This window comes from Podarcis erhardii (genome assembly GCF_964252035.2).
Source record: "Podarcis erhardii genome assembly, chromosome: 1".
Lineage (NCBI taxonomy): Eukaryota > Metazoa > Chordata > Lepidosauria > Squamata > Lacertidae > Podarcis > Podarcis erhardii.
The window spans coordinates 120,515,707-120,540,864 of NC_138497.1; the positions used below are offsets into that span (position 1 = coordinate 120,515,707).

Genomic DNA, 25,158 nt, shown 5'->3' on the forward strand with positions numbered 1-25,158 from the left:
ACCTTTTTTTCAATCACTTAAGACATCTACTTCATCTACTTCATCTCCTGTAATCATCCCCTTTTCGTGTCCTGCAACATAGCCATTAGGACAATACTCAGAGTGCTATAGTACCTGACACACCAAGTGAAGTTAATGTTAGCTTTTGCTCTTTGGGGGGGGGGGGAAATGAATTGGAGGTGGTGTCTGACAGTTCTTTACTTCTCTGATTCCACAGCTCAGACAGTGCAAAGGTGTCAACTTCCCTCATGCAACTATGGCTAGAGAGCCCAAGCACAGGTTGAAAAGATATGCTTTGTTTAAGAATAAAATGTAAAAGGTAAAGGACCCCTGGACGGTTAAGTCCAGTCAAAGCAACTATGGGGTTGTGGCACCTATCTCGCTTTCAGGCCGAGGGAGCTGGCGTTTGTCTACAGACAGCTTTCTGGGTCATGTGGCCAGCAGGACTAAACCGCTTCTGGTGCACAGAGGACTGTGACAAGTTCCAGAGCACACGGAAACGGTGTTTACCTTCCCACTGCAGTGGTACCTATTTATCTACTTGCACTGGCGTGCTTTCAAACTGCTAGGTTGGCAGGAGCTGGGACAGAGCAACGGGAGCTCACCCCATCACAGGGATTTGAACCACCGACCTTCTGATCAGCAAGCCCAAGAGGCTCAGTGGTTTAGGACGCACCACCCGCGTCCTAAGAAGAATAAAATGTAATCAATCAATAACTACTCAGCTGTTTAGATTGGCTCTTTCCTTGGGGGTGAGGGTCACTCAAGGGCCATAGCAACACAACAAAACTACTACCCTAACACTGTTTCCTCTTGCCAACAAAATTCAGGAATTATGTGAGGAGTCAGCAAGTCATAGGGCTGCATCCTGCAAGACCATCCCATTAGTGCAAAGACTTATGTCTATGTAATAGGATTTCTTGTGAGAGAACTGATGGCAATGAAAAGACTGAAGAAACACAGACCCTGGTCCTTGTGATATACACAAATGAGTCCGAGGGACCAGGGATCCCTGGCAGGCAGGAAAGGGGAAGCTATGGTTTTCCCAGATGTTACTAGACTAAATCTTCCAGCATCCCTGACCATTAGCTGTGCTGGCTGAGGCTGATTGGAGTTGGGGGACACCAGATTCCCCACCCTCTCCTTAAATAGCATAGGTCCTCCCCCTCTTCTCAAAATGAATGGTTGTCTTTTACATTTGGGGTCACTTGTCATTTGCATTGCTTTCATATATCACAGCAACACATTTGTAGCATATACCTTTTGGTAGACCCTGCGCAGTTTGCTAGTATATATGGTTTTTTTCTTTTCTTTTTGGAAGAGTAGGATGAAGAAGTCATTGTTGTTGTTTGGTTGTTTAGTTGTGTCCGACTCTTTGTGACCCCATGGACCAGAGCACGCCAGGCACTCCTGTCTTCCACTGCCTCCCGCAGTTTGGTCAGACTCATGCTGGTAGCTTCGAGAACACTGTCCAACCATCTCGTCCTCTGTCGTCGCCTTCTTCTTGTGCCCTCCATCTTTCCCAACATCAGGGTCTTTTCCAGGGAGTCTTCTCTTCTCATGAGGTGGCCAAAGTATTGGAGCCTCAGCTTCAGGATCTGTCCTTCCAGTGAGCACTCAGGGCTGATTTCCTTAAGAATGGATAGGTTTGATCTTCTTGCAGACCATGGGACTCTCAAGAGTCTCCTCCAGCACCATAATTCAAAAGCATCAATTCTTCGGCGATCAGCCTTCTTTATGGTCCAGCTCTCACTTCCATACATCACTACTGGGAAAACCATAGCTTTAATTATACAGACCTTTGTCAGCAAGGTGATGGTTTTCCCAGTAGTGATGTATGCCTAGCATCATAAAATTGTAGAGTTGGGTCCCTCCCCGAGGATCATCTAGTCCAACCCATTGTGCAATGCAGGAATTGGACGCTTACCCCTTCCACCCGGTGGACGGCTGTTGCAGATCCTCGCTCAGTCGCCATTCCAGGGGAAGTAAAAACATCAAACAAACAGAATGCACATGGCCAGGCGGCCAATGAAGGAATTCCACTTGGCTGCGTGGGCAGCTGGCTCAAGTTCCTGGCAGCTGCTGCATTTCAAATTGGCCAATGAGTGAGCTTCTCAGGGGGTGTGCCTTGCTGGCTGAAAGGGCATTGGCTGCACGCATGCCTGGGCAGCCAATGGGGCATAAAAGCTGGCAGCGCCATCCTATCGCAGCGTATCGAGTCCAAACCAGTGCATTGTGGGAATATGTGGCTGTTCCATACGGGAATCGAACTGGCAACCTTGGCATTGTGCTTCGAGCCCCAAAACCCATCCCGAATGGAAATAGAGACACAGTGGAGACAGAATTTAGTTTAAATATTAATGGGCAAATTTTGTCCACAACTTTATTAAAATACACAAATGTGACTGGTATTGGCTTAGGCATTGGTATCAAACTATATCTGGCTCCTGCCCCACCCTGCAGGAAGCCTGGAAGGGTAAACAATCAGCAGGGGGATCTTCGTCAGTGTATATTGACTGGTGCTCACCCCTGGGGTTCTCAGGAGTCCTGGAATGGCCCTAGCCCCTCTCCGGGCTTTGGACGAGATCCAGACCCCCAGATTCCTTTAACGGAATACCCTATTCATTGGAGGGGCAGGTGATGGCCGCACCTCCCCTCCCCACATTCCCCTAAACCAATGCCTAACTGCCAAACCTTACAAAGTTGTGACGATTGCTAAGAGGTAGGCAAAAACCAAGTGGCCACAGCCAATCTGCCACATTGGAAACAATTCCTACCTGGCCCCCATTCCCAAAACAGGCGACCAGCCAAAGTCCAAAGCAAGGCCAAACACGACCTAATTAACGGGCGGGTGGGCGGGTGTATGGCAGTGCGAAGCAAATGGAGTTCCCTACGTCATGCTGCCAAATAGATACCCCCAACCCCCAACCTTGCCACGCTGCTGATGGGCTTAACTGTGGCATAAATGTGGCAAGCCCCGCCCACAAGCCGGTTAGGGAAGAGTTTCAGGGCCAAGCACAACATGGACCCTCTGTTAGGAGGACCAGCACCATGCTCTAACCAGCTGAGCTATCCAGGAAGAAAAGATGCCCAACTGCTTCATGTTTATATGCGCACTTGTCAAAATGGGCACCTGCTCGTCAAGTTTCTTTTTACATGCATTTCCAATGCATGCAACACATACCATTTTCAGACTGGAAGCCCCAGCACCTATCATGAACTTGTGCGCAGCTGATATCCACATTGATCCCCAAAGAGCGCTTTGTCAAGGACAGAGGCATCTGCCACTTAACAGGACTCAGAACTTTCACACAGATGAACAACTTTGCCTAGCACTATAAAAATGTGCTAGTCTAAACTACATTCTGCCTTGCAAGAATGAAGATCACCTTAGCGCAACAGCCCCAACTGTCGTGTTTTCCGACTGCGTTAATGCGCTGTGGTAGAAACTGATCAAGCTTCCTGCTAATGGACTCCCTCTGCATCTACAACCCCAGGCACATAGATTTGAAAGCAGTGGAAGTAATTCTGATCTAAACAGAATTTACGCAAGTGCAGTGATCCTTAGAGGTCTCCCCTCACTCCCCGCGAAAGTTGATTGCTTGGTCCCCGGAGGGTATGTGCAATGAATGAGTTTGATGTTGAGGTCAGAGGACAGGTGCAAGCGCCGGAGGCCGGATGGGAACACAAGGGTAAGAAGTTGGTTTTTGACTTATGAGTGTTTAGATCAGGGGTCTGCAACCTTTAAGACAAAAAGAGCCACTTGGACCCGTTTCCGAAGAAAAAAAAACTGGGAGCCGCAAAACCATTGCAACATTTAAAACAAATATATTTCCGGAGCCGCGATCTGACAGCGGGCGGGAAGGTGATGTCGGGACGGTGCGTGACTAACGCACGCACCGCCCCCATGCAACGTCACAGCCAGTACAGCGCCCGCCACAGTGGGGAGTGTCGAGGCGCACAATGCGCCTCCTCCCCTCGCTAGTATCCGCCCCGGAGCCGCGGCAAAGGTGTAAAAGAGCCACATGCGGCTCCGGAGCTGCGGGTTGCAGACCCCTGGTTTAGATAGTTATTATAAAGAGAACCCAGAACCCAGAACTCCAGCTGCGTCGAAAAGGGAGGGGGTACCCCTCACAAAAAACTTTTGCAATCCATGAAAATCACACAGCGCTTTAGTGATTTTTCAAGGGGAATGGGTGCTAAGGGGGGCAAAAATATTTACTCTTTCAAAATAAGAGTAAGACTTACTGCCCACAGCCTGAACTTGCCGCATATCATCACCACATTGTTAAATCTGATTAGCCGCATAGCGCCAATATGAAGCCAATTGAAAATAAGCGCAAGAAATATTTCCGCTTCTCTGAATGAGTTTCGTGAGGGCCTCATGCCAGGGCAACACAAAACAGGTTCCATTATCATGGCAGAAGCAGGGGCGGGAAATCAGTTCTGAGGAGAACAGTTCTCAGAAGACCAAATTTCTCGGGAGAACAATTCTCACAGAGGCAAATTGGGCATTTCCAGATTTCATTCCATAAAATTTATATAGCGCTTGATTGTAAAACAACAACGACCCTCAAGACAGTATACAAATATCCTTTTTATTGAGCTTCATTTGTTTGTGGGGAGGTTAGATTATGATCACATCCAAACCATACATTTAAAGCACATTCAAAGCACATTGCCCGCCCCCCCCCCCCGAATCCTGGGAACTGTACCTTACCCTCGCGGAAATAGAGCCCCAGCACCCTAAACAAACTACAGTTTGATTTGGGGGGGGGGAGCAATGTCCTTTTAATGTAAGGTTTGAATGTGAAAAGTGTCATTCAACCCTTTCCAGTGCATTTGCTTATTGCAAAAAGTTTGATCTTTTTTGGGTGGGAGAAATATGTTTGTTGCTCAAGAGCTCCCAGTCAACTTTAGCTCTACACCCCTGAATATGCTGGTCTGTGACTGAATCCCACCCAAACACAGCAACTGTCTGGAAGTTGCCCTCTCAAAACAATTCCAAGCACATCAGACACCATCAAAGAGAATGGAAAGAGAGAGATTGGGGACTTAAGGAAGAGGTTACTTACTGCACACAAAAAATGAGTCAGAGAACTCAGCCAGTTAAGTTATTAGTTCTCACTCTGCAGAATACAAGCTATGTGTCCTTTTGTTCCCTGCTCCCCTTATAGATTTTCTTATTATTGAGCACTCTTTCAGCTCAATCAAATGCATTACACAGAAGTAAACCCCACTTTGAATTCTGGTGCTGGAGGAGACTCTTGAGAGTCCCATGGACTGCAAGAAGATCAAACCTCTCCATTCTTAAGGAAATCAGCCCTGAGTGCTCACTGGAAGGACAGGTCCTGAAGCTGAGACTCCAATACTTTGGCCACCTCATGAGAAGAGAAGACTCCCTGGAAAAGACCCTGATGTTGGGAAAGATGGAGGGCAGAAGGAGAAGGGGATGACAGAGGATGAGATGGTTGGATAGTGTTCTCAAAGCTACCAGCATGAGTTTGACCAAACTGCAGGAGGCAGTGGAGTGCCTGGCGTGCTCTGGTCCATGGGGTCACGAAGAGTCGGACACGACTAAACGACTAAACAACAACAACAAAACCCCACTGGATTCAGTGGGGTGTATCCCCCTGAATAAGTGTGACTATGATCGCAGGCTTTGAGTGAATGAATTCACCTGATTCCAAGATGAAGCAGGAATAGCTACTTGCTATTCGTCCGGATTATCATTATAACAAACATTTATTATTCCAGTCACAGACTAGTTCCAGCCCACATACAATATCAAGGAAGTAAAAAAACACGATAGGGATACATTTAAATTTGCGATTAGGTATAACAGGGACAATATAGATATAGCAACAGTTAAAAATATATATGAATTAAAACTTAGTCACTAACATATAAGCTAAAATTATCATTTAAAACCTTAATCATTATGATAGCACAGCTGGTTCCCTAAGGGTTATGGCAATCACACAGAATTTGGCTACCCTTAACGTGATCTCAGGATCCTTGTCCTCTACCAGGGATTTTAGACATTGAAGTTCAGATTCATTTGGAGATTTTGCATAGCGGGGGTGATACTTGCTATTCGTCCAGATTATCATTATAATTTGTTAGCCAGATCAAACAAGGGCTCTCTGATCCCCAACCCTTGCGCTGGAAGCAAAGAAGCAAGTGGTTTCAGAAAACACCTTTTTGCAAAGGCCACACACACACTCCCATTCCTTCCCTTCCAAATGTCCGCCGACAAACTTTCTCATCATTGCGTCTTACCCGCTCAGATTCGCTTCAGGGCTTGGCGCCTTCTCCAGAGGGGCTACAAAGGAAAAACAAAACAAAGGAAAGCAAATGTGAGGTGCAGGGGGGAGCAGAAACAGGACAGCCTTCAAGACATCTGAGACCTTTGGGCATTGCTCCAGCTGAGGAAGGATTCAAGGCGGCCCCCTGTATACATTGCTCTTGCACTCTAAAGTACAGACCTGGCAGGGGGGAAATATGGATAGTTTTGGGGAAGAAGAATGGATCTGCTTCCTACCTGCCATAGTTCATAGGCTACACTAAACAAGAGGCATTGTCCCTTCCCAGCAATAAATCTAGGACAGATAGAAGATTTAATAATTAACAAGAACTTGAGGAGGAACTTGAGTGTGTGGTGCAGTTTAGAAAGGGAGAAACTCAAAACTGGGGGTGGGGGTGGGGAGTCCAGTTCTATTGTGCAGGGGCTTCAGAGATCATGAGATCATGATCATTACATGGCTCACAGCCTGATCCAGCGCACACTTTTGCTGGGGTGGGACATAATCCTGGATAAACGCGTTGTACAGTTCTGCAGCCTAAGCTGGCCCATCCGAAAGCTGACACTAGGGGAAGAGAGGGAGATTAATCGACTGCATCTTTGTGCAGACACATATGTGCGTAGAGAGACAGACAGACAGACAGACAGGCAGACAGACACTGTGATTCTGCAGCCTAGCATTTTAAGAAGCTTGATCACATCTCTAAACTTTATATCATTCCAAAAGCTTCAACTTTTATGATCACTTTCTCTTTTTTACAAGATTCCATTTCAGCCGTCACTCCTTCTTACATTGATTGGTAGATAATGTGCTTCCAGAATTACAGCTTGTGTTACTGAAGCCAAACCATTTTGTTTCCTGATTTATTGATACTGTGCTTGCAAAGCTGCCATTTGGCCCAATCAGACCTGCCTTGTGCTGCTATTAGGAAACTGCTTATATTTCACATTGGTCCGCAGATGCCACAAGCATCTAAACTTTACTGGGTGCAGTGACCACCCAGCCACAGAACTAATCTCTGGGTGAGCTGAAAAAGATTTTCTTCTGTGTTCTTTTCTGTTTAGAAAATCAGCCCCATTATTTTTAGCATATGAAAAACATACTTGCAATTATTCAACACAGGCGCTTTCTATCCTACATTCCTTCATCTTTACCCTTGCAGGCATCTGCAACATTTGCCCACACAACCAATTAATCCTAAAGGCTGTCGCAATTCTTTGTGATTTTGTTTATGAGGTCTCAATGCCACATTCAAAGTTATGTCACAGAAAGGGCTTTTCCCCCCCCCCCCACCCCAGCCGGAGCTTACAAGAGCTCAGCTCTGGCACCTCTCAGGTGGGTGCCATTGCCATTCCAAAACAACAAGAGGGGGGGGTTGAAGTGTAGGTGGGTTCCCACGAGGCAATAAACAGTGATAACAGCAAGAACCATTATTGAACTAATGGAACTGGACAACAGAGCAAAGCAACTGCTTATATACGTTTCTGAAGGCCTGGGCCACTCCCACTCCCAACGTGATTGGCTATCTAAACTTCCAAGTTGCGAATCATGACTCAGAGTTTAAGGGCCAATGGCAGAGGCCCAAATCCTGAAAAGTTCTGTGATTGGATATTATGTATCAAATCAGAACACAGGGGCTCAGAATCCTTAGTCCAGACTCAAGCTCAGGCAAACACAGATCACCAAATACATAACAGAGGTATTCATGGTGAACCCTGGCCCCTCTTTCAAGAAAAATAGCACTTGTGTGCTGGTCCTGTGGGTTACCCGAGAGGCGAGGTCCAAGTCTGGTCTGTGGTCAAAGGTGCAACGTGGAGGCAGACCGTAGTAGCTGAAGCTGGGTGCAGGGCAGGGAGTCGGGTGAAGTCAGGAACAGGCATGCCAGCAGGGAGCCAGGGCGGGTCAAGAGCTCAGGCAGGAAAGCAGGACAGGGATCAGGCAGGAACTAGCAACCAACAATGTTGTTCCCACAACTTTGGACTGGGGCTGGCCGGCTTTAATCTGCCCCGAGGCATAGGCGAGCCCCGATCCTCTGGTGACTCGCCTCTCCTGGCCTGGAGGCAAGCACTCCTCCTGCGGGAACTTAGTTCCCTCCGCCTCTCTGCCCTGAGTCTCTGCAGCTCAGGAGAAGCTGGAGGGTTACCAGACCCAGAGGCAACCTTAGCTTCCCCTGACTGAGAGTGGAGCACCTGCAGGCAATGGGTCCTCCATCCCCTCAGAAGCCAGAGCAGACTCAGCTGGTGCCTGCACCTGAGGTGCCAGCATAGGTGAGGACCCTTCAGGCTCATGCCTCAGCCCCGGCTCAGCTGGTTCTGGAGGCGGGGAATCCTGTGCAGGCTGGGATCCCTCAGGTTCAGCATCTGAGTCTGAATCCCAGGCCATCACAACTTGTTACAGATATGTATAAATAAAAGCAGTATGATTCTTTGTGTGGGCAGCAAATTGGGCTAAGGACTATGATGGCAAAGGGTTAGGGATGTGGGGAGGAGCGAAAACAACACCAAGAAGCAGCAGTTAGTGGAACAGAATGAAGTGGGGAGCCTCAGGACCCAGAAAGGAAATGGAAGTTGCTGGGACAGGAAGTCATGGAGAGGTTACAACTGCCCACATTTGCTGAAAAAAAGTTAAGTCTAAGAAGAGGCCAGAGAATGGTGCACAATTGTTCCATGTCCAAAATTTAGCATCCCTTTAATAATTACTTTAATGAGTACAGTAATTATGCTGAATTGGCAGAAGGGCAACCTCCTCCAACTATTTGTTTCACTCAGTGCCTAATGTTAACATGCACAGTTACTATGGAAACAGGCCTTGCTTCACCTTTCACTTTCCATTCAGAAAAGTCCAATGCATATGTGGACATGCTGTTAGCAAGAAGAAAGGGATGTGATTGGCTGTGCTGTCTTTCACATGTGTATTAATACATGTGTATTAAAACACCCTCCTTATATTCAAGGTTGGCTGTGTGCAAAGCTCAGCTTTTCCTTGATGCATCAGCCAGGCAATCGTGCATAATGTCTGGGTGGGCAAGCCCCCTTTTTCTTGTTAAAAGTGTCACAAATTTCAGAGAAAGAGGTATGCATTTTAGCTGTGGTGGAAATGGTCAGAAGACAGTTCAAGGGAAGTAATAGTACCACTCTATTCTGCTTGGCCAGACCCCACCTGGAATACTGTGTCCAGTTCTGGGCACCACAATTTAAGGATGTTGACAAGCTGGAAGGTGTGCAGAGGAGGGCAACCAAGATGATCAAAGGTCTGGAAGCGAAGCCTTATGAAGAGCTGTTGAGGGATTTGGGTATGTTTCGCCTGGAAAGGAGGAGACTGAGAGGAGATATGATCGCCATCTTCAAATATCTCAACGGCTGTCCCATGGAAGAGGGAACAAGCTTGTTTTCTCTTGCTTGGGTGGGTGGGTGGGGGACTTGAAGCAATAGCTTCAAGTTACAAGAAAAGAGATTCCAACTTAACATCAGGAGAAACTTTCTGTTTGACCACAGATGATACAACAGTGGTTGGTTTAATCACGGCTGGAGAGGGGGAGGCGGCCTATAGGAAGGAAGTTTAGCAGTTGGGGGAGTGGTGCTGGAAAAACAACTCACTCCTTAACTTAAAGAAAACAAAGGAGATTATTGTGGACTTTAGGAAATGTAAATTGAATACTCAGCCACTCATTATTGAGGGGAAGTGTGTGGAACAGGTCTCGGTGTTTCAATTTCTGGGAATGGAGTTGAGAGATGACCTAACCTGGGGAGAAAACAGCAAAGACCTGATGAAGAGAGCACAGCAGAGGTTATATTTTCTGAGACTCCTCTGGAAAAATAATCTCTCAAAAGACCTGATGATGGCATTTTACCATTGTACTGTTGAGAGTGTATTAACTTATGGTCTCTGTGTGTGGTATGGGAGCTGAATGGTCAGGGGAAAAACAATGCTGTCCAGGGTTGTAAAGACTGCAGAGAGAATAATTGGGTGCACTCTTCCCACCTTGGATCAAATCTATGCTGCCAGGTGTCACAAGAAAGCTGCAGAGATAGTGCAGGACAGTGCGCACCCCGGAAATGATCTATTTCAGCTTCTGCCTTCTGGAAGAAGGTAGGTAAAGGTAAAGATAAAGGGACCCCTGACCATTAGGTCCAGTCGTGACCAACTCTGGGGTTGTGGCGCTCATCTCGCTTTATTGGCCGAGGGAGCCAGCGTACAGCTTCCAGGTCATGTGGCCAGCATGACTAAGCCGCTTCTGGCGAACCAGAGCAGCGCACGGAAACACCGTTTGCCTTCCCGCCGGAGCAGTACCTATTTATCTACTTGCAATTTGATGTGCTTTCGAACTGCTAGGTTGGCAGGAGCAGGGACCGAGCAACGGGAGCTCACCCCACTGTGGGAATTTGAACTGCCGACCTTCTGATCAGCAAGTCCTAGGCTCTGTGGTTTAACCCACAGCGCCACCCATGCCCCTCTGGAAGAAGGTACAGGGTTATAAAGACTAGGACTAGCTGCCTAAGAAAGGATTTCTATCCAAATGCGATTTTGGTTTTTAAACACAGTGTAAGGAGTCTTTGTGGGAGTGTGCTGTATTTAAAAATGGGGTATCAGAGTTTTTAGGGGGCTAACCAGGCTTGTTGGTTTTTGAACGTCTGATGTAGATTTTTTCAATTTCGTTGTTCTGTATGGGACAATGACAATAAAGATTATCATATCGTATCGAACGGTCTCCCTCAAGAGGTTGCAAACTCTCCTTCCTTGGAGATTTTTATGCAGAGGCTGGATAGCCATTTGTCATGGATGCTTTAACTGAGATTCCTGCATTGCAGGGGGTCAGCCTAGATGACCCTTTGGGTCCCTTCCAACCCCACGATTCTATTATTCTTCCAACTATTAGCTTCATTGACTGCCCTCTTGTTCTGGTATTATGAGAGGGGGAAACGTTTCTTTATTCACTTTTTCCAGAGCAGGACCAATGGGTGGCATTTTTTTTCTCTGGATTAATTAATACAAAACACATTATGTTTTTTGTGAATGTCTCGAAATACTCCTCCACAAAATGCTGGAGGGGGTTACCTTGTGGTATACTTCAATAAACACGTTGCACACCCCCTCCATTTATCATGCAGTCAACAGAAAGCTGCACAAGCCGTCCATGGCATCCTGATAATTTGCTGTGATCAGCCCTTCTTTGAAAAGAGCCGTAGTAAAGAACAGCAAAGCTCTCTTCTTCACTACAGTTCTCACCCCAGGAGCAGGTTCAGTTTAGCACCATCAAGATTGAGCCTCACATCTACCGTAAGGTGTCTAAGAAAAGGAAAACTCAGCGTTAAAATTATCAGAGGCTTATGCCACAGTAATGTCAGCGTGGCAGGAGCACGATGATTCAGCTTTCCCTCCGACGCTGTCACCGCAAGGAAGGTCAGCGTGACCCTTACACAGTGTCTCCACCTGAAAGCAAGCTGTTAATTGAAAAGAAAGAAAGTGCCTTGAGAAAATTGTCTCCATTTGGACTCCAGCACAAAGCTGTTGGGGCAGGTGTCATTTTAACTCATTGCTGGGAACTAGAAGTGAGATTCACTGGGGTCTAATTAACAGGTAGTTCAGCTTCTCATGCTTACAATGCCACCTCAACCCTGAAATCATTTTGTGCCTGCATGTCTCCTCCAAATCCACTCTGGAGAGTGGGATGAACCCCCAGAACAGATGTGGGTGTATGGGGGAAGAGAGTTACAGGAGGCCCTGCTTCCTATTTAAAGAAGGGGAAGGGGAAGGGGAAGAGGAAGAAGAAGAGGAAGAGGAAGAGGAAGAGGAAGAGGAAGAGGAAGAAGAAGAAGAGGAGGAGGAGGAGGAGGAGGAGGAGTACATACCCTCTGAAGTAAACAAGATCCACTAAATAGCTTGTCACCTCCATGGAGAGCAAGGACCCTTAATGTTTGTTTTAAATGTACAGTGGTACCTCTGCTTATGTACTTAATTTGTTCCAGAGGTCTGTTCTTAACCTGAAACTGTTCTTAACCTGAAGCACCACTTTAGCTAATGGGGCCTCCTGCTGCCGCTACGCTGCCGGAGCACGATTTCTGTTCTCATCCTGAAGCAAAGTTCTTAACCCGAGATAATATTTCTGGATTAGCGGAGTCTGTAACCTGAAGCGTATGTAACCTGAAGCGTATGTAACCCAAGGTACCGCTGTATATATAACTAGACAATTGTCCCTGTGTTAGAGTGGTGATGTACAAAAGCCCTTGAAGAATCTGAATGGTTTTTAAGGTAAACAAAATTTGTAGCGTGGTACCAGCATCTAAGGGAAATCATTTCATAAGAATGCGACAATGAGAGCACTGCTGGATCAGACCATCTAGCCCCAGAGCCTGTTCTCACAGTGATCAACCAGATCTGTTTGGGAAGTCTTAACTAATTGCATCCCATACAATGTCCAAAGAGGTCCATTACACCTGTGCAGCTTCCATGAAAATATCTGCAGAAAATATCCCATTTCCCCATGCAAACGTATTCTAGTCTGAACTGGGTTTCTTGCGGAAGATGTGCAGCCTTAAAGGTTGTCAAGGAAAGCGTGTGCAACAAATAGGGAGCAAAAGCATGTTGCATAATAAATGGATCACGAGGCAGATGAGTCTTTTGCAAGTGAGTAGAAAATAGCCAAAAGTTTAAAGTTTCAACACTCACCTGATCCCTGGTGTGTGAAACTGACACAATTGTTTCTCTCGCATCTTTCCCTTTGCTGTATTGTCTGTTTCCTTTTCATCATTCCTGTTTTCATCTTTCTTTTCTTTTCTTGATGAAACATTTATATTGTCATTTGGACATACCTAGGGTTCAGGAGCTTCTGGTCTTCAGCTGTCTCCCTAGATTTGAATTATCCAACACACAAGACCTCAAAGCAGGTTTTAAGAGCGGGTTCCTAAATATTCTGCTTTCCTCTCCAGTATAAGTACTTTTATGGTGCGTGCCTTCCTTGGGGGAAACAAGAAGCCATTCTGAATGTCCTCATCCTCATGTGGATTCCTCCCTGTCCTTCACCCCCTCTTTATAAAATTCAGCTTTCTTTTGCAGCTTTCCAGTGCTCAAATTCAAGACCTCCTTTTGGCGGGCCTCTCCAAGAGTAAGCAACTACACGCTGTAGGAACGGTCACCATTATCTTTGTCTTATTAACTTTTCCACTGCCATCTACATTTGGCAAAAGCACAAAACAAAACTGCTTTCTGGCACTTTCTGGAGTACCAGGACAGAAGCAGTGTCTCTTCTGGAAACTTTTTAACATTGTTAACAGGCAGACGGTCAGCAACACAAAAAGCCCATTCTTGCAGTACATGATTTTGGCTGGTGAGTAATTAAACACAAGGAAATTGCAGGACCAGAGAAATTGTCCGCTAAAAGAAGGTAGAAATGAGTCACACGTTGTTTAATAACTTTTTATGTGTATCATCACTAGAGGTCATACAGGTGAAACTTGGAAAATTAGAATATCGTGGAAAAGTTGATTTATTTCAGTAATTTAACTTAAAAGGTGAAACTAATATATGAGATAGACTCATGACATGCAAAGCGAGATATGTCAAGCCTTTATTTATTATAATTGTGATGCTCATGGTGTACAGCTGATGAAAACCCCAAATTAACAATCTCAGAAAATTAGAATATTAAATGAAATCAGCAAAACAAGGACTGCAAATAGGGCAATATTGGACCTCTGAGAAGTAGAAGCATGCATATGTACTCAGTACTTGGTTTGGGCCCCTTTTGCATCAATTACTGCCTCAAGGCGGCGTGGCATGGATGCTATCAGCCTGTTGCACTGCTGAGGTGTTATGGAAGACCAGGAAGCTTCAATAGCAGCCTTCAGCTCTTCTGCATTGTTCAGTCTCATGTCTCTCATCTCTCTCTTGGCAATGCCAATCAAGCACAGTAATCCCATGGGCATTGAACCAGGTTTTGGTACGTTTGGCAGTGTGGGCAGGTGCCAAGTCCTGCTGGAAAATGAAGTCAGCATCCCCATAAAGCTCGTCTGCGGAAGGAAGCATGAAGTGCTCCAAAATCTCCTGGTAGATGGCTGCGTTGACCCTGGACTTAATCAAACACAGTGGACCAACACCAGCTGATGACATGGCTCCCCAAATCTCTTTTCTGATGAGAGCAGCTTTTCCACCTCATTTGGAAACCAAGGACCCAGAGTCTGGAGGAACAATGGGGAGGCTCACAATGCCAGATGCTTAAAGTCCAGTGTGAAGTTTCCACAGTCTGTGTTGATTTGGGGAGCCATGTCCTGCATCTTTTAATGATAATCCAAATTTTTTATCTCTCCACTGTGTCCACAATTCACCATTAAACTACAAGTGATATTCCAGTCTTACTAATGCTCAGATGCATTGACAACTTATTGGAGGTGACTTTGTGAAGGATAACTTTCTTCCTGGTTCTCAGCTCTTCCCTCCCCCTGCCTTTTTCATGGACTCTTGGCAATGTTAGGAGCGGAACATTAGCAGGGTTTCTCAATAACAATTTTCTTTGCTTCTTGTCATTGTGCTTGGTGATGAAACACTTATCCTGGCTGTCAAGCCATTTAATGCCTTTCTCCGTCTCCCTCCGGCTCAGACCAGAACAAGTCTCAGTTTTTGGGCTGGAGGCAGGCCTTTTCTTTGGCCGGAACCCAGTTCTGGCCCCTCTAAGGTGGGTGCCATTGCCATTATACGAGAACAAGGGAGGCGTTCATGGTGATTTCTGGCACCTTTCTAGAAAAATGCACTGGTTGGAGGTATGGCATAAGAGACACGTTTTTGCCACACACATCTCAAGGGGGTCATCCCACAGCAGGTATTCGGGGCAACTTTTTTGGCTGTGCAGTGGTACCTCAGGTTACATATGCTTCAGGTTACATACTCCGCTAACCCAGAAATAGTGCTTCAGGTTAAGAACTTTGCTTCAGGTTGAGAACAGAAATCATGCTCCGGCGGCATGGCAGCAGCAGGAGACCCCATTAGCTAAAGTGGTGCTTCAGGTTAAGAACAGTTTCAGGTTAAGTACGGACCTCCGGAATGAATTAAGTACTTAACCTGAGGTACCACTGTACTGGTTTAGAGTAGAATTAAAAATGCAAGTCCTAGAACTGGGATACCCCATTAGGGCTTGTTGAATTTTTCAACATTCAAAATCCCAAAATAAGTGCTAAAAAGTTGTAACATTACTTAGGAATTCAAAAGGCATTTCAGTTAAATTAATATAATTTAGTTTTGCTTGGTAAGTAAGATGTGCGTAAGATTGCATAGAAACCATTAAAAATGACTGCCAAATCCTTGCCGTCATTCATTCATTCATTTATTATTAAGCATTACCCGACATTTTCAGAAGGTAAAATTAACATTCTTTATGTGCTTCTTCATCCAACGTAAACTTGCCAAGCTAAATGTTGTCCAATCACAAAAATAACAGCACATTTGAATTCCCCACACCCAAAAACATATTTTAAAGACCCCTCACTGAAGAAATTTGTGTAAATTAAGTTTCACCCCCTAAAATGGAACACCCTGCTAACCCGTATAAGGTGGACATTTTGATCTTTATACAGTGGTACCTTGGTTCTCAAACACCTTGGTTCTCAAACGCTTTGGTTCTCAAACTCCTAAAACCCAGAAGTGTTCCAGTTTCCAAACATTTTTCAGAAGCTGAACATCTGATGCGGCTGTCGGCTATTGTTTTCAGGGCACCTGCACCAGTCAGAAGCTGTGCCTTGGTTTCTGAACATTTCAGAAGTCAAATAAAGGCCCCATTGCCTTCAGTAGCTTAGGGCCTCTTCAAACCTAAATCCGGCCCTGGGCTGGACAATGCATTCTGCCAGTGCATGGATGGGTTTGTGTGTGAGAGATACCCTCCCTTTGTAGCTGCTTAAACTAAAAACATGCGATCATGTCAAGCGAGGCTGAGGATGTTGCAGTGGCTCAGCAATTGTACTCTTAGCACTCATTAACCTCCATGGCAGTTTACAGGAATAGGTTATCTGATGACAGCACTTAATTGAAAAGGTCTTTCCTTCGATTTATCTATGTGAACGTGAGGCGCCTGTTGCAAGCTAGGGAAGACAGTACTTTGCGAATAACTGAAGACATGGAGCTGTTTCTCCTCTCAGAGCCAGAGGGGTTATTTCCATGAAACTTATCTGCACATTGAAAGCACACTTTTACCATTGTCAGCAGTCACGGCTTCCCCCAAAGTATCATGGGGGAGATAGCTTGTTGTGGGTGCTGAGAGAAGTTAGGAGACCCCTTTCCCCCCATGGAATCATAGAATTGTAGAGTTGGAAGGGACCCTGAGAGTCATCTAGTCCAACCCTCGGCAATGCAGGAATCTCAGCTAGGTCACCTATGACAGAATGCCATCCAACCTCTGCTTAAAAACCTCCAAGGAAGGAGAGCCTGTTCCACTGTTGAGCACCTCTTACAGTCAGAAAAGTCTTCATGACATTGAGTCGGAATCTCCTTTCTTGTAACTTGAAGCCATTGGTTCAACTCCTACCCTCCAGAGCAGGAGAAAACAGGTTTGCTCCATCTTCCATGTGACAGCCCATAAAATATTTGAAGATGGTGGTCATATCTCCTCTCCTCTTTTCCAGGCTAAATATACCCAGCTCCTTCAACCATTCATCATAATGTTTCCCCTCATCAGAGCTACAATTCCTAGAGCCCCCTAGAAAGAGGGATTGTTAAACTTCTCTGAAAATTGCAGCTCTGTGAGGGGAATAGGGGTCTTCTAACAACTCTCAGCGCCCTTAGCAAAGGCCAGGATTCTTTGGGAACAGCTATGCCTGTTTAAAGTGGTATAAAGGTAAAGGGACCCCTGACCATTAGGTCCAGTCGTGACCGACTCTGGGGTTGCAGCGCCCATCTCGCTTTATTGGCTGAGGGAGCCGGCGTACAGCTTCTGGGTGATGTGGCCAGCATGACTAAGCCGCTTCTGGTGAACCAGAGCAGCACACGGAAATGCTGTTTACCTTCCCGCTGGAGTACTACTGCTTTAAAGGCATAGTGGTGACTTTGGTTGAGAATGTTGCGTAAAAAGAAACATCGACGCATCTCGTGCCCCTTTTCGTTCCAGAATCGCGTCCCTCAGCCATACGGAAGTTACATGCAGAACTTGGCGCTCTGAAACAGCGCGTGAAATGCGCACTCACCTCAGCCAAATCAGCAAGGATGGCTGTATAGTAAAGGTAAAGGTAAAGGGACCCCTGACCATTAGGTCCAGTCGTGACCGACTCTGGGGTTGCAGCACTCATCTCACTTTATTGGCTGAGGGAGCCAGCATACAGCTTCCGGGTCATGTGGCCAGCATGACTAAGCCACTTCTGGCGAACCAGAGCAGTGCACGGAAACACCGTTTACCTTCCCGCCGGAGTGGTACCTATTTATCTACTTGCACGTTGACATGCTTTCGAACTGCTAGGTTGGCAGGAGCAGGGACTGAGCAACGGGAGCTCACCCTGTCGCAGGGATTCGAACTGCCAACCTTCTAATCAGCAAGTCCTAGGCTCTGTGGTTTAACCCACAGCGCCACCCGCATCCCGGCTGTATAGTAAGGGGGTGGAAAAAATAAGTTTTGGCACGGGATTCCTTCCCTCTATTGAGGGAAAAACCAGGCAGAGCAATAGGTGTGGACTCTTACCTTTGTAGAGAAGCAGCCCAGTTGCACGAGGGTCAGAGGTTTCCGCACAGCTCCATCCTTCCTGGAAAGGAAGATACCATCATAGTTCAAGGATATACCCTATCCAGGCCAAATCACCACAGAGGGCCTGAGCATGGGTCTCCAGAGCCTGATAAAGAGGGCCTGGAGAGTTTCATTTCACCTCTGGGCCTGAGGCTCCCCACATCTGCTGCAAGGTGTGGAAATGGTGGAAAATGCACAGCTGGACCTTGATGAGAGGAAGAGGCGGTGTCAGTGAGCAAAGAAGGCCCAGTTTCTCCTCCTTTCAGGCCTCTTGCTGTATGATAATGACATACACTCCAACGTACCTCTGATGAACATAGGGACCCCCTGCTCAACAACAACAATTGTACTATTTATACCCCAGCCATGTGACTGGATTGCCCCAGCCAGTCTGGGCAGCTTCCGACATATGTAAAAACATTAATATATATATATTAATTACACACACACAGCTTCCCTATTATACAGGGCGACCTTCAGATGTCTTCTAAAGGTTACACAGTGGTACCTCAGGTTAAGTACTTAATTCGTTCCGGAGGTCTGTTCTTAACCTGAAACTGTTCTTAACCTGAAGCACCACTTTAGCTAATGGGGCCTCCTGCTGCCACCGCGCTGCCAGAGCACGATTTCTGTTCTCATCCTGAAGCAAATTTCTTAACCCGAGGTACTATTTCTGGGTTAGCGGAGTCTGTAACCTGAAGCGTATGTAACCTGCAGCGTATGTAACCCGAGGTACCACTGTAGTTACTTATCTCCTTGGCTTGAGGGTTAGAGAACGCCATACCCTCCAACATTTCTCCGATGAAAATAGGGAAGGAAAAGGACACTCCCGGTTCAAATCAGAAACCTGGATGGCTTCTGTAAATCCTGGACTGTCCCTGGAAAATAGGGACACTTACAGAGGGTCTGTAATGGGAGCATTCCTCAGCTTGCCTTCTCTTCGGCGGAGGCCTAGGAGCTGGCTGGGGTTCCAGTATGGTGGGAGCTATAAACAGGCTTCTTTCCCATCTCTGTAGTGTCTTCCTGAGCCCAGGACATGATGGAAGGAGGGAGATAGTGATCACACCGATTCAATTGATGGGTTGATTTGTTTTCCCCCCCTTGGTTATTTGTTTATTCTGTACCTATGGAAGTATCTCCCATCTCCCTCACCCGTCCCTCAAGTAGCAAGAGTACCCATAGCTATCGACAGAGCAAATGCAGAGATATTTTAAGAGGCAGAATTTAACACCTCCGGAATTTATTAGGAACAAATGAGGTGTGTTGGGAGACACCGGACTGAACCGGCAGGTTCTGTTGTTACAAGGTGACTTATGTATTAGAATTATTCTGAGATATCCAAGAATATTCAGTCGGGGTGGGCAGCTCATGTTCGGCAATACAACCCGTTCCAATAACTTACTTAGTGTTCAAGTCCATATGTGATGCTCAGAGGACTCAGAAAGGTAAATCACCTAAATTGGGCTAGCTTTCTCCTGTTTATTGTTGCCATGACAACCGCTCTTTAGTATTCAGGACTGCAGCGTGTCTGTTCCTGTTGCATTTTTGCCACACACACACACACACACACACACACACACACACGAGTAGCAAACTGAACAACTAACCGATATGCAGAGTTGGAAGAGTTAAGGGCACAATATCAACAAAAAGGCATTTGTAGAACATAAACAAGAGCTCATACATATAAATTACCCCTACTACCCTTTTTGTCTGCAAATTTGCCTCGTTCGGTATTGATTTTGGTCACAGAATCCTATATGTATTTCCTAACCTTTGTTGCAGCGCTTTAAAGTATGCAAATTGTTAAAACCATTTCTTCACTCGGTTGACAGGGGAAAGTATAGTGCTGATTTCTCACCTTCCACCTGCTTTTGTGTTTGTCTAGGCTACTCTGGCTTGAAGTGTCTGGAAGGTCATTATGATGACATTATACCCAGGCACAAATATTTGTGTTATTTTAGCATCTGATCCCAGGAAGTTGTGATCTGACTTGTTTCTTGTAGCAAGTGACTTTACACATACTACTTCGAGGCTTGAAAAATGACGAGTGCAGACTTATTAGAAAGACTCACAATTAAGTCATTTCTGCGTGTAACAAGCTAGGAAGGAATTATGTACAGGGCAAATTCTAAGGAAATCTGACAAAGACTGAGGCTTTGGCCAGAATTTAGGGTAAGGTATGCCACAATTAATGGGATCCATGAAGATCCCTTTTCTGTCAGTCTTCCAACCTCCATGCCTCTCTAAATCTGGCCATTGGGACTCCGCTCAGGTCACACCCTCTGCACAGACCTGCCTTGAACCTTCCTTGTTTTTGCCTGGCTGGAATGTGTGCTTGAACTCAGATAATGCTGCATAATAATAATAATAATAATAATAATAATAATTTATTTATACCCTGCCCTCCCCAGCCAAGGCTAACAAGCAATAATAAAAATAAGTTGAATGAATACAACTTAAAAACATTAAAATACAACATTAAAATATTGAAACATTAAAATATTAAAATGTAGCCTCATCGCAGGAGGAGAAAGGAAAAGAAAAGAGGGGGGAGGGAATCAAATTGGCTCCAAGCCAAAGGCCAGGTGGAACAACTCTGTCTTACAGGCCCTGCGGAAAGAAATCAGATCCTGCAGGGCCCTGGTCTCATGAGGCAGAGCGTTCTACCAGGCTGGAGCCAGTGTTGAAAAGGCCCTGGCTCTGGTCGAAGCTAATCCTTAGGGCCCGGGACCACTAGGGTGTTGCTATTTATGGACATTGAGGCTCTCCATGGGGCATACTAGGAGAGGCAGTCCCGTATGTACGAGGGTCCTAGGCCGTGAAGGAGGGTGATAGCATGGATGGCGGATGCAGAGGGGCGTGTGTTAAAACTAGCCTTTTACTGGGTGAACCACTTTTGGTTCCGGATCCACTCATCACTGGCATGATGTCATGGACTGGTTGGTCACAAAGGAATAGTGAGAGGCACCAGCTGGGGAACCCCCAGGGGACGAAGGCTCAGAGACCCAGGGGCTGGTGGTGACACAACGGTGAGCGGTAAGAGGAAGATTGGGAAGAGGTGGTGTTGGAAGCTGAAGAGGTCACAGGGCTTTGTGAGCAGAGAGAGTCTGTGGCAGAGAAGTCCAGAATCAGCAGTAGAGGCGGAAACAGGAGAGGAGGGAGGCCAAGAAGCAGAGATGAGCCAGTGTGGTGTAGTGATTAAGAGCCGTAGACTTATAATCTGAGGAACCGGGTTCGCGTCTGCGCTCCTCCACATGCAGCTGCTGGGTGACCTTGGGCCAGTCACACTTCTCTGAAGTCTTTCAGCCCCACTCACCTCACAGAGTGTTTGTTGTGGGAGAGGAAGGGAAAGGAGAATGTTAGCCGCTTTGGGACTCCTTTCGGTAGTGATAAAGTGGGATATCAACGCCAAACTCTTCTTCTTCCGGTTGGTTAAAGAAGCCAGGGTGTCTGCCCTCCTGCGGCAACCAGCTCCACTCCCCCTGGAGAACCAGAGCAGCGCACGGACTTGCCGTTTACCTTCCCGCCGGAGCGGTACCTATTCATCTACTTGCACTTTGACGTGCTTTTGAACTGCTAGGTTGGCAGGAGCAGGGACCAAACAACGGGAGCTCACCCCGTCGCAGGGATTCGAACCGCTGACCTTCTGATCAGCAACTCCTAGGCTCTGTGGTTTAACCCACAGTGCCACCAGCATCCCCCTTCCTTAACTGAATGCAAAACACATGTTTGGTGCTTTTTCATGTAAACTTAATATCATAATATAATACAACAAAAGGAGCCCATGCACACATAATGACAGTAGACTTTTTATTAACATATTTTACAATGTTGATTACGGTATTTTTAGTTTTGCATTTTGATGTGTCAAAGACTGATTCTGTTTCCACAGTAATGTACTGTACTTAAAATGATCGTTCATACAAGATACCACACCAGTACGTCAGAGGAATAGCAGCAGAAGCAGCAGCACACACACACACACACCCATTCTAGTTGGACCTGTTATTTTTCAAAGTAAGCTTTACAAAGCAGGTTTTCAAAAAGTTATAGGAGTAATCAAAGTTCTAGTTCAGCAGCATGCAGGTATATTTCAAGTAGGATTTCCAAACAAGTGCCTTTTCTTTTTCTTAAAAACTGACCAGTGACTAATTCACCAGTATAAAAATGAACGCCATGAAATCCGAAGATTTTAAGGTTAAGGCTAATAATTTTACTTCACACTCATATACACAATCATAAAACATTCCATTTTAAATAGCACATCTCATTCAGTTTCTGGAGGTTCTTGTTTCCTTTGACATCATCTCTTGTGAAGTTTCAAACCACACAGAGCAAATCCAAGACTCCTGTAATCACGTTATGCTGGGAAATGTCAGCAGCTTTTCTGCCTGTCCACTGTGCTTACAAAATGGCTGGGTACTCATAAATGAGCAATGCAAAAATATTATAGGCAGAATATACGATACAATATTAAAAATGTAGCAATGTTTTGGAAAAGACCCTATTTCAGTTGGTGAATGAAATGCAGGCTCCTAGGTAGAACCCAAATATGTTTGCGTGTGCTTATATATAAATATTCACACGGATAAATTTATATAAATAAAACAGCAAACCATTGCTATGTGTTTTTCTTAAGGTTTTGTAAAAACTTGGTGGCCTATAAGGCTCATCTTGTGAACATCCCCACTTCCATATTATTATTTCCTATCCGAATTTCAGCAGCTGATTTCCTATCAGACGTTTGAAAAGAGAGCAGCTTTCAACTGAATACATGGTTATATGGCTACAACTCTTTCCGTTTTTTTTTAATGGTAGTTTACATATATAAACTTCACTTTACAGAAAAAAGCTATGTTAAGTCAAAGGATGCAAGTGTCAGAAATGACCAACAGAAGTGTTAGAAAGAGTCCAACAGCTGTTTGAGTATTATGTGAAAAAGACGAAAAAGGTTTTGGCAGCAAGATAGTATCCATCTATTTTTTCCCTGCCTGGTTAAGTGTGGTATGTGGTGTGTTCCCCCCCCCCCCATCTTTCCGCAATGGTGCCCATTCTTGTGGATTTCAAAGCCATCTAAATAAATATATATGTGTCCTACGGTCCACTATGAGTGGAAGCACATATAAATATATATATATCTCCAGCTTGAAGGCCAGACGCACATGGGATTCTCCTCTGTGATCCAGTATGATGATCAGCTGTTTCTTTGAGAGGAGGGCTCGATTCAGGCTGCTCCTTGATTCCCCCCCCCCTTCCATTGCAAGCAACTGGATTCTCATGGATTTCCGCTTTTTAAAAAGGGTTCTCTGTGTTCAGCCTTGACTGCTCCATGCAGACTGGAGGATAGTTGTACATATGCCCCAACCCCCATTCAGAGGAGGTGCAATTCTTTTTAACCACTGCCACCTCACCATTTAACTCCCCTACCAAATTCCCCTATTCAGGGAAGTCAAGAAGAAAGGGCAGTGCTTGCTCTATGAATATAATACAAAGATGCTTCTTGAAACTCATTGGAAAGTCCTCAAGTTACGCTTCATTTGCAGGGAACCCAGCAGGACTTTCGCCTTCCCCTTACTGAAACCTACGGCTAGGTGGGAACGAGACAGCCATGAAATGCTCGGCTGGGATTGTGATCTACTATTTGGGGGCATCTTACAAAAGTCGTATGTACACAGACCATAAAATGGATGCGTTAGTAGTTACCAGTAAATAAAGCTAACTGAAATGGCAGAGACAGAATACTGTATATGTACTGTTTTACATTAAGAGCAGCAAGCTAACTATTTTACAGCTAATTTCACTAATCTCTCTGGAGTATATCTATGAAATTCCTGAGAATGAGTAAGGTTTTCAGTATTGCCTGAAGCTTCTTTCCATAGCTTCGCGGCAGTAAGTGAAATATTCTCTAAAAATCCTTTAGACCAATTTCTATACAATTTCACAAATCAGAAGTGTTACAGCTCTTGTATGCTTACAAATACATTATCAATCAAAATCTTAAAGCAACACAAAAAAGGGTAAAGGAGAGGGGGGGGGGAGCAGTATGTTTAGCAGGTGTGTACTACACATATACAGTGCCTCAGCATACACAACCCCAACCCGGGGCAAAACAAAACGCTCATCCGCCATTTAGTGGCATTTTTTAAAGTACAATTTGTGCTTGTTTATTAGTGGATTATACAGCAACAACTATCAAATGAATTTAGATTCCGTACTCGGATTAGGAGGACTAATTGCTTTGTGTTTTTAATTACTGCACGTCTTATTACCAGGACCTGGATAACGCAGGGCTTCGTACAAAGGTGCCGATTCACACCTTCCCCAGGGAAGTGACTGAACTTCCATTCACTTAAAGCTCATGCCGGTAGCGCTGATAATAAGGGTGATGTTACAGCGGGCTGGTTAGTGACCTACAAACCATTATAATGCGGCCCCCATCTTTTGTTGATGTGGTCAAAGGTGTGCGAAACCCACTGCTGTTCAAGGACTTTGTATCTTTCTTTACATATATAGAGAGGTTTGCCACGCCTGCAGGAAAGAATAAAATAAAAATTAAGATCAATAATCGGTTGAACAGCGGGAGCCCAATGGCATTTGCAGGAGATGCCCCCAACCAGTCTTTGGGACGCTGCAAGGGCCCCAGATTGATGCCCCTTCGGACACCCTTAAGTTACCGTATTGGCCCGAATACAAGCCGCACCCGAATATAAGCCAAACCTTTAAAATTTGGGGGGGAGGGAGATGGGGGGAAGCCACTCCTTTAAAATTCCACAGGCACTCACACCCGTTCCATTTTACCATATGTCTGTTTCAGCAGCGATATTGCAAAAGCCAATTTTTGTAAGGTCACGAATTTAAACCGCAGTTTAGCTTTTCACAGTCAGAATTTTTTTGGGGGGGAAAGAGTGTGGCTTATATTCAGGCCAATACGGTATGCTGCCTCAAGCAGCTACAGTTAGGTTGACACTGAGAATAGCTTAAATCCTCCTTTTTCAGACAAAGGGGCATGCACGTGTGAGTTTTCTTCTTAGCAGGTGCCCTCATATTAGCCCCCCAAAGCCTATTTAACCCCCAGTTTTTTTAAAAAAGCTTGGTGATTTGACCTAGGAGCTTCTGAAGGGGAGGTGTGATATTATTATGTGAAATTATTTCGCCTGA

General features: G+C 45.5%; 2 protein-coding genes across 2 annotated transcripts in view; both read right to left on the minus strand.

Moving 5' to 3' along the window:
• The window catches only part of MYO3B (myosin IIIB), a 309,308-nt gene extending 296,313 nt beyond the window's left edge, over nucleotides 1-12,995 (minus strand). Inside the window, exons 1-2 of the mRNA XM_081847505.1 lie at nucleotides 12,972-12,995; nucleotides 6,283-6,325 (exon numbers count right to left, since the gene is read on the minus strand). The gene's annotated coding sequence lies outside the window, so the exon portion shown is untranslated. The remainder of the gene's footprint in view (nucleotides 1-6,282; nucleotides 6,326-12,971) is intronic.
• An 8,801-nt stretch (nucleotides 12,996-21,796) lies between these two features.
• The window catches only part of UBR3 (ubiquitin protein ligase E3 component n-recognin 3), a 93,942-nt gene continuing 90,580 nt past the window's right edge, over nucleotides 21,797-25,158 (minus strand). The window contains 1 exon segment of the mRNA XM_081850273.1: nucleotides 21,797-24,528. Within this exon segment, the coding sequence (XP_081706399.1) occupies nucleotides 24,411-24,528 (118 nt within the window). The 3' untranslated portion in view covers nucleotides 21,797-24,410.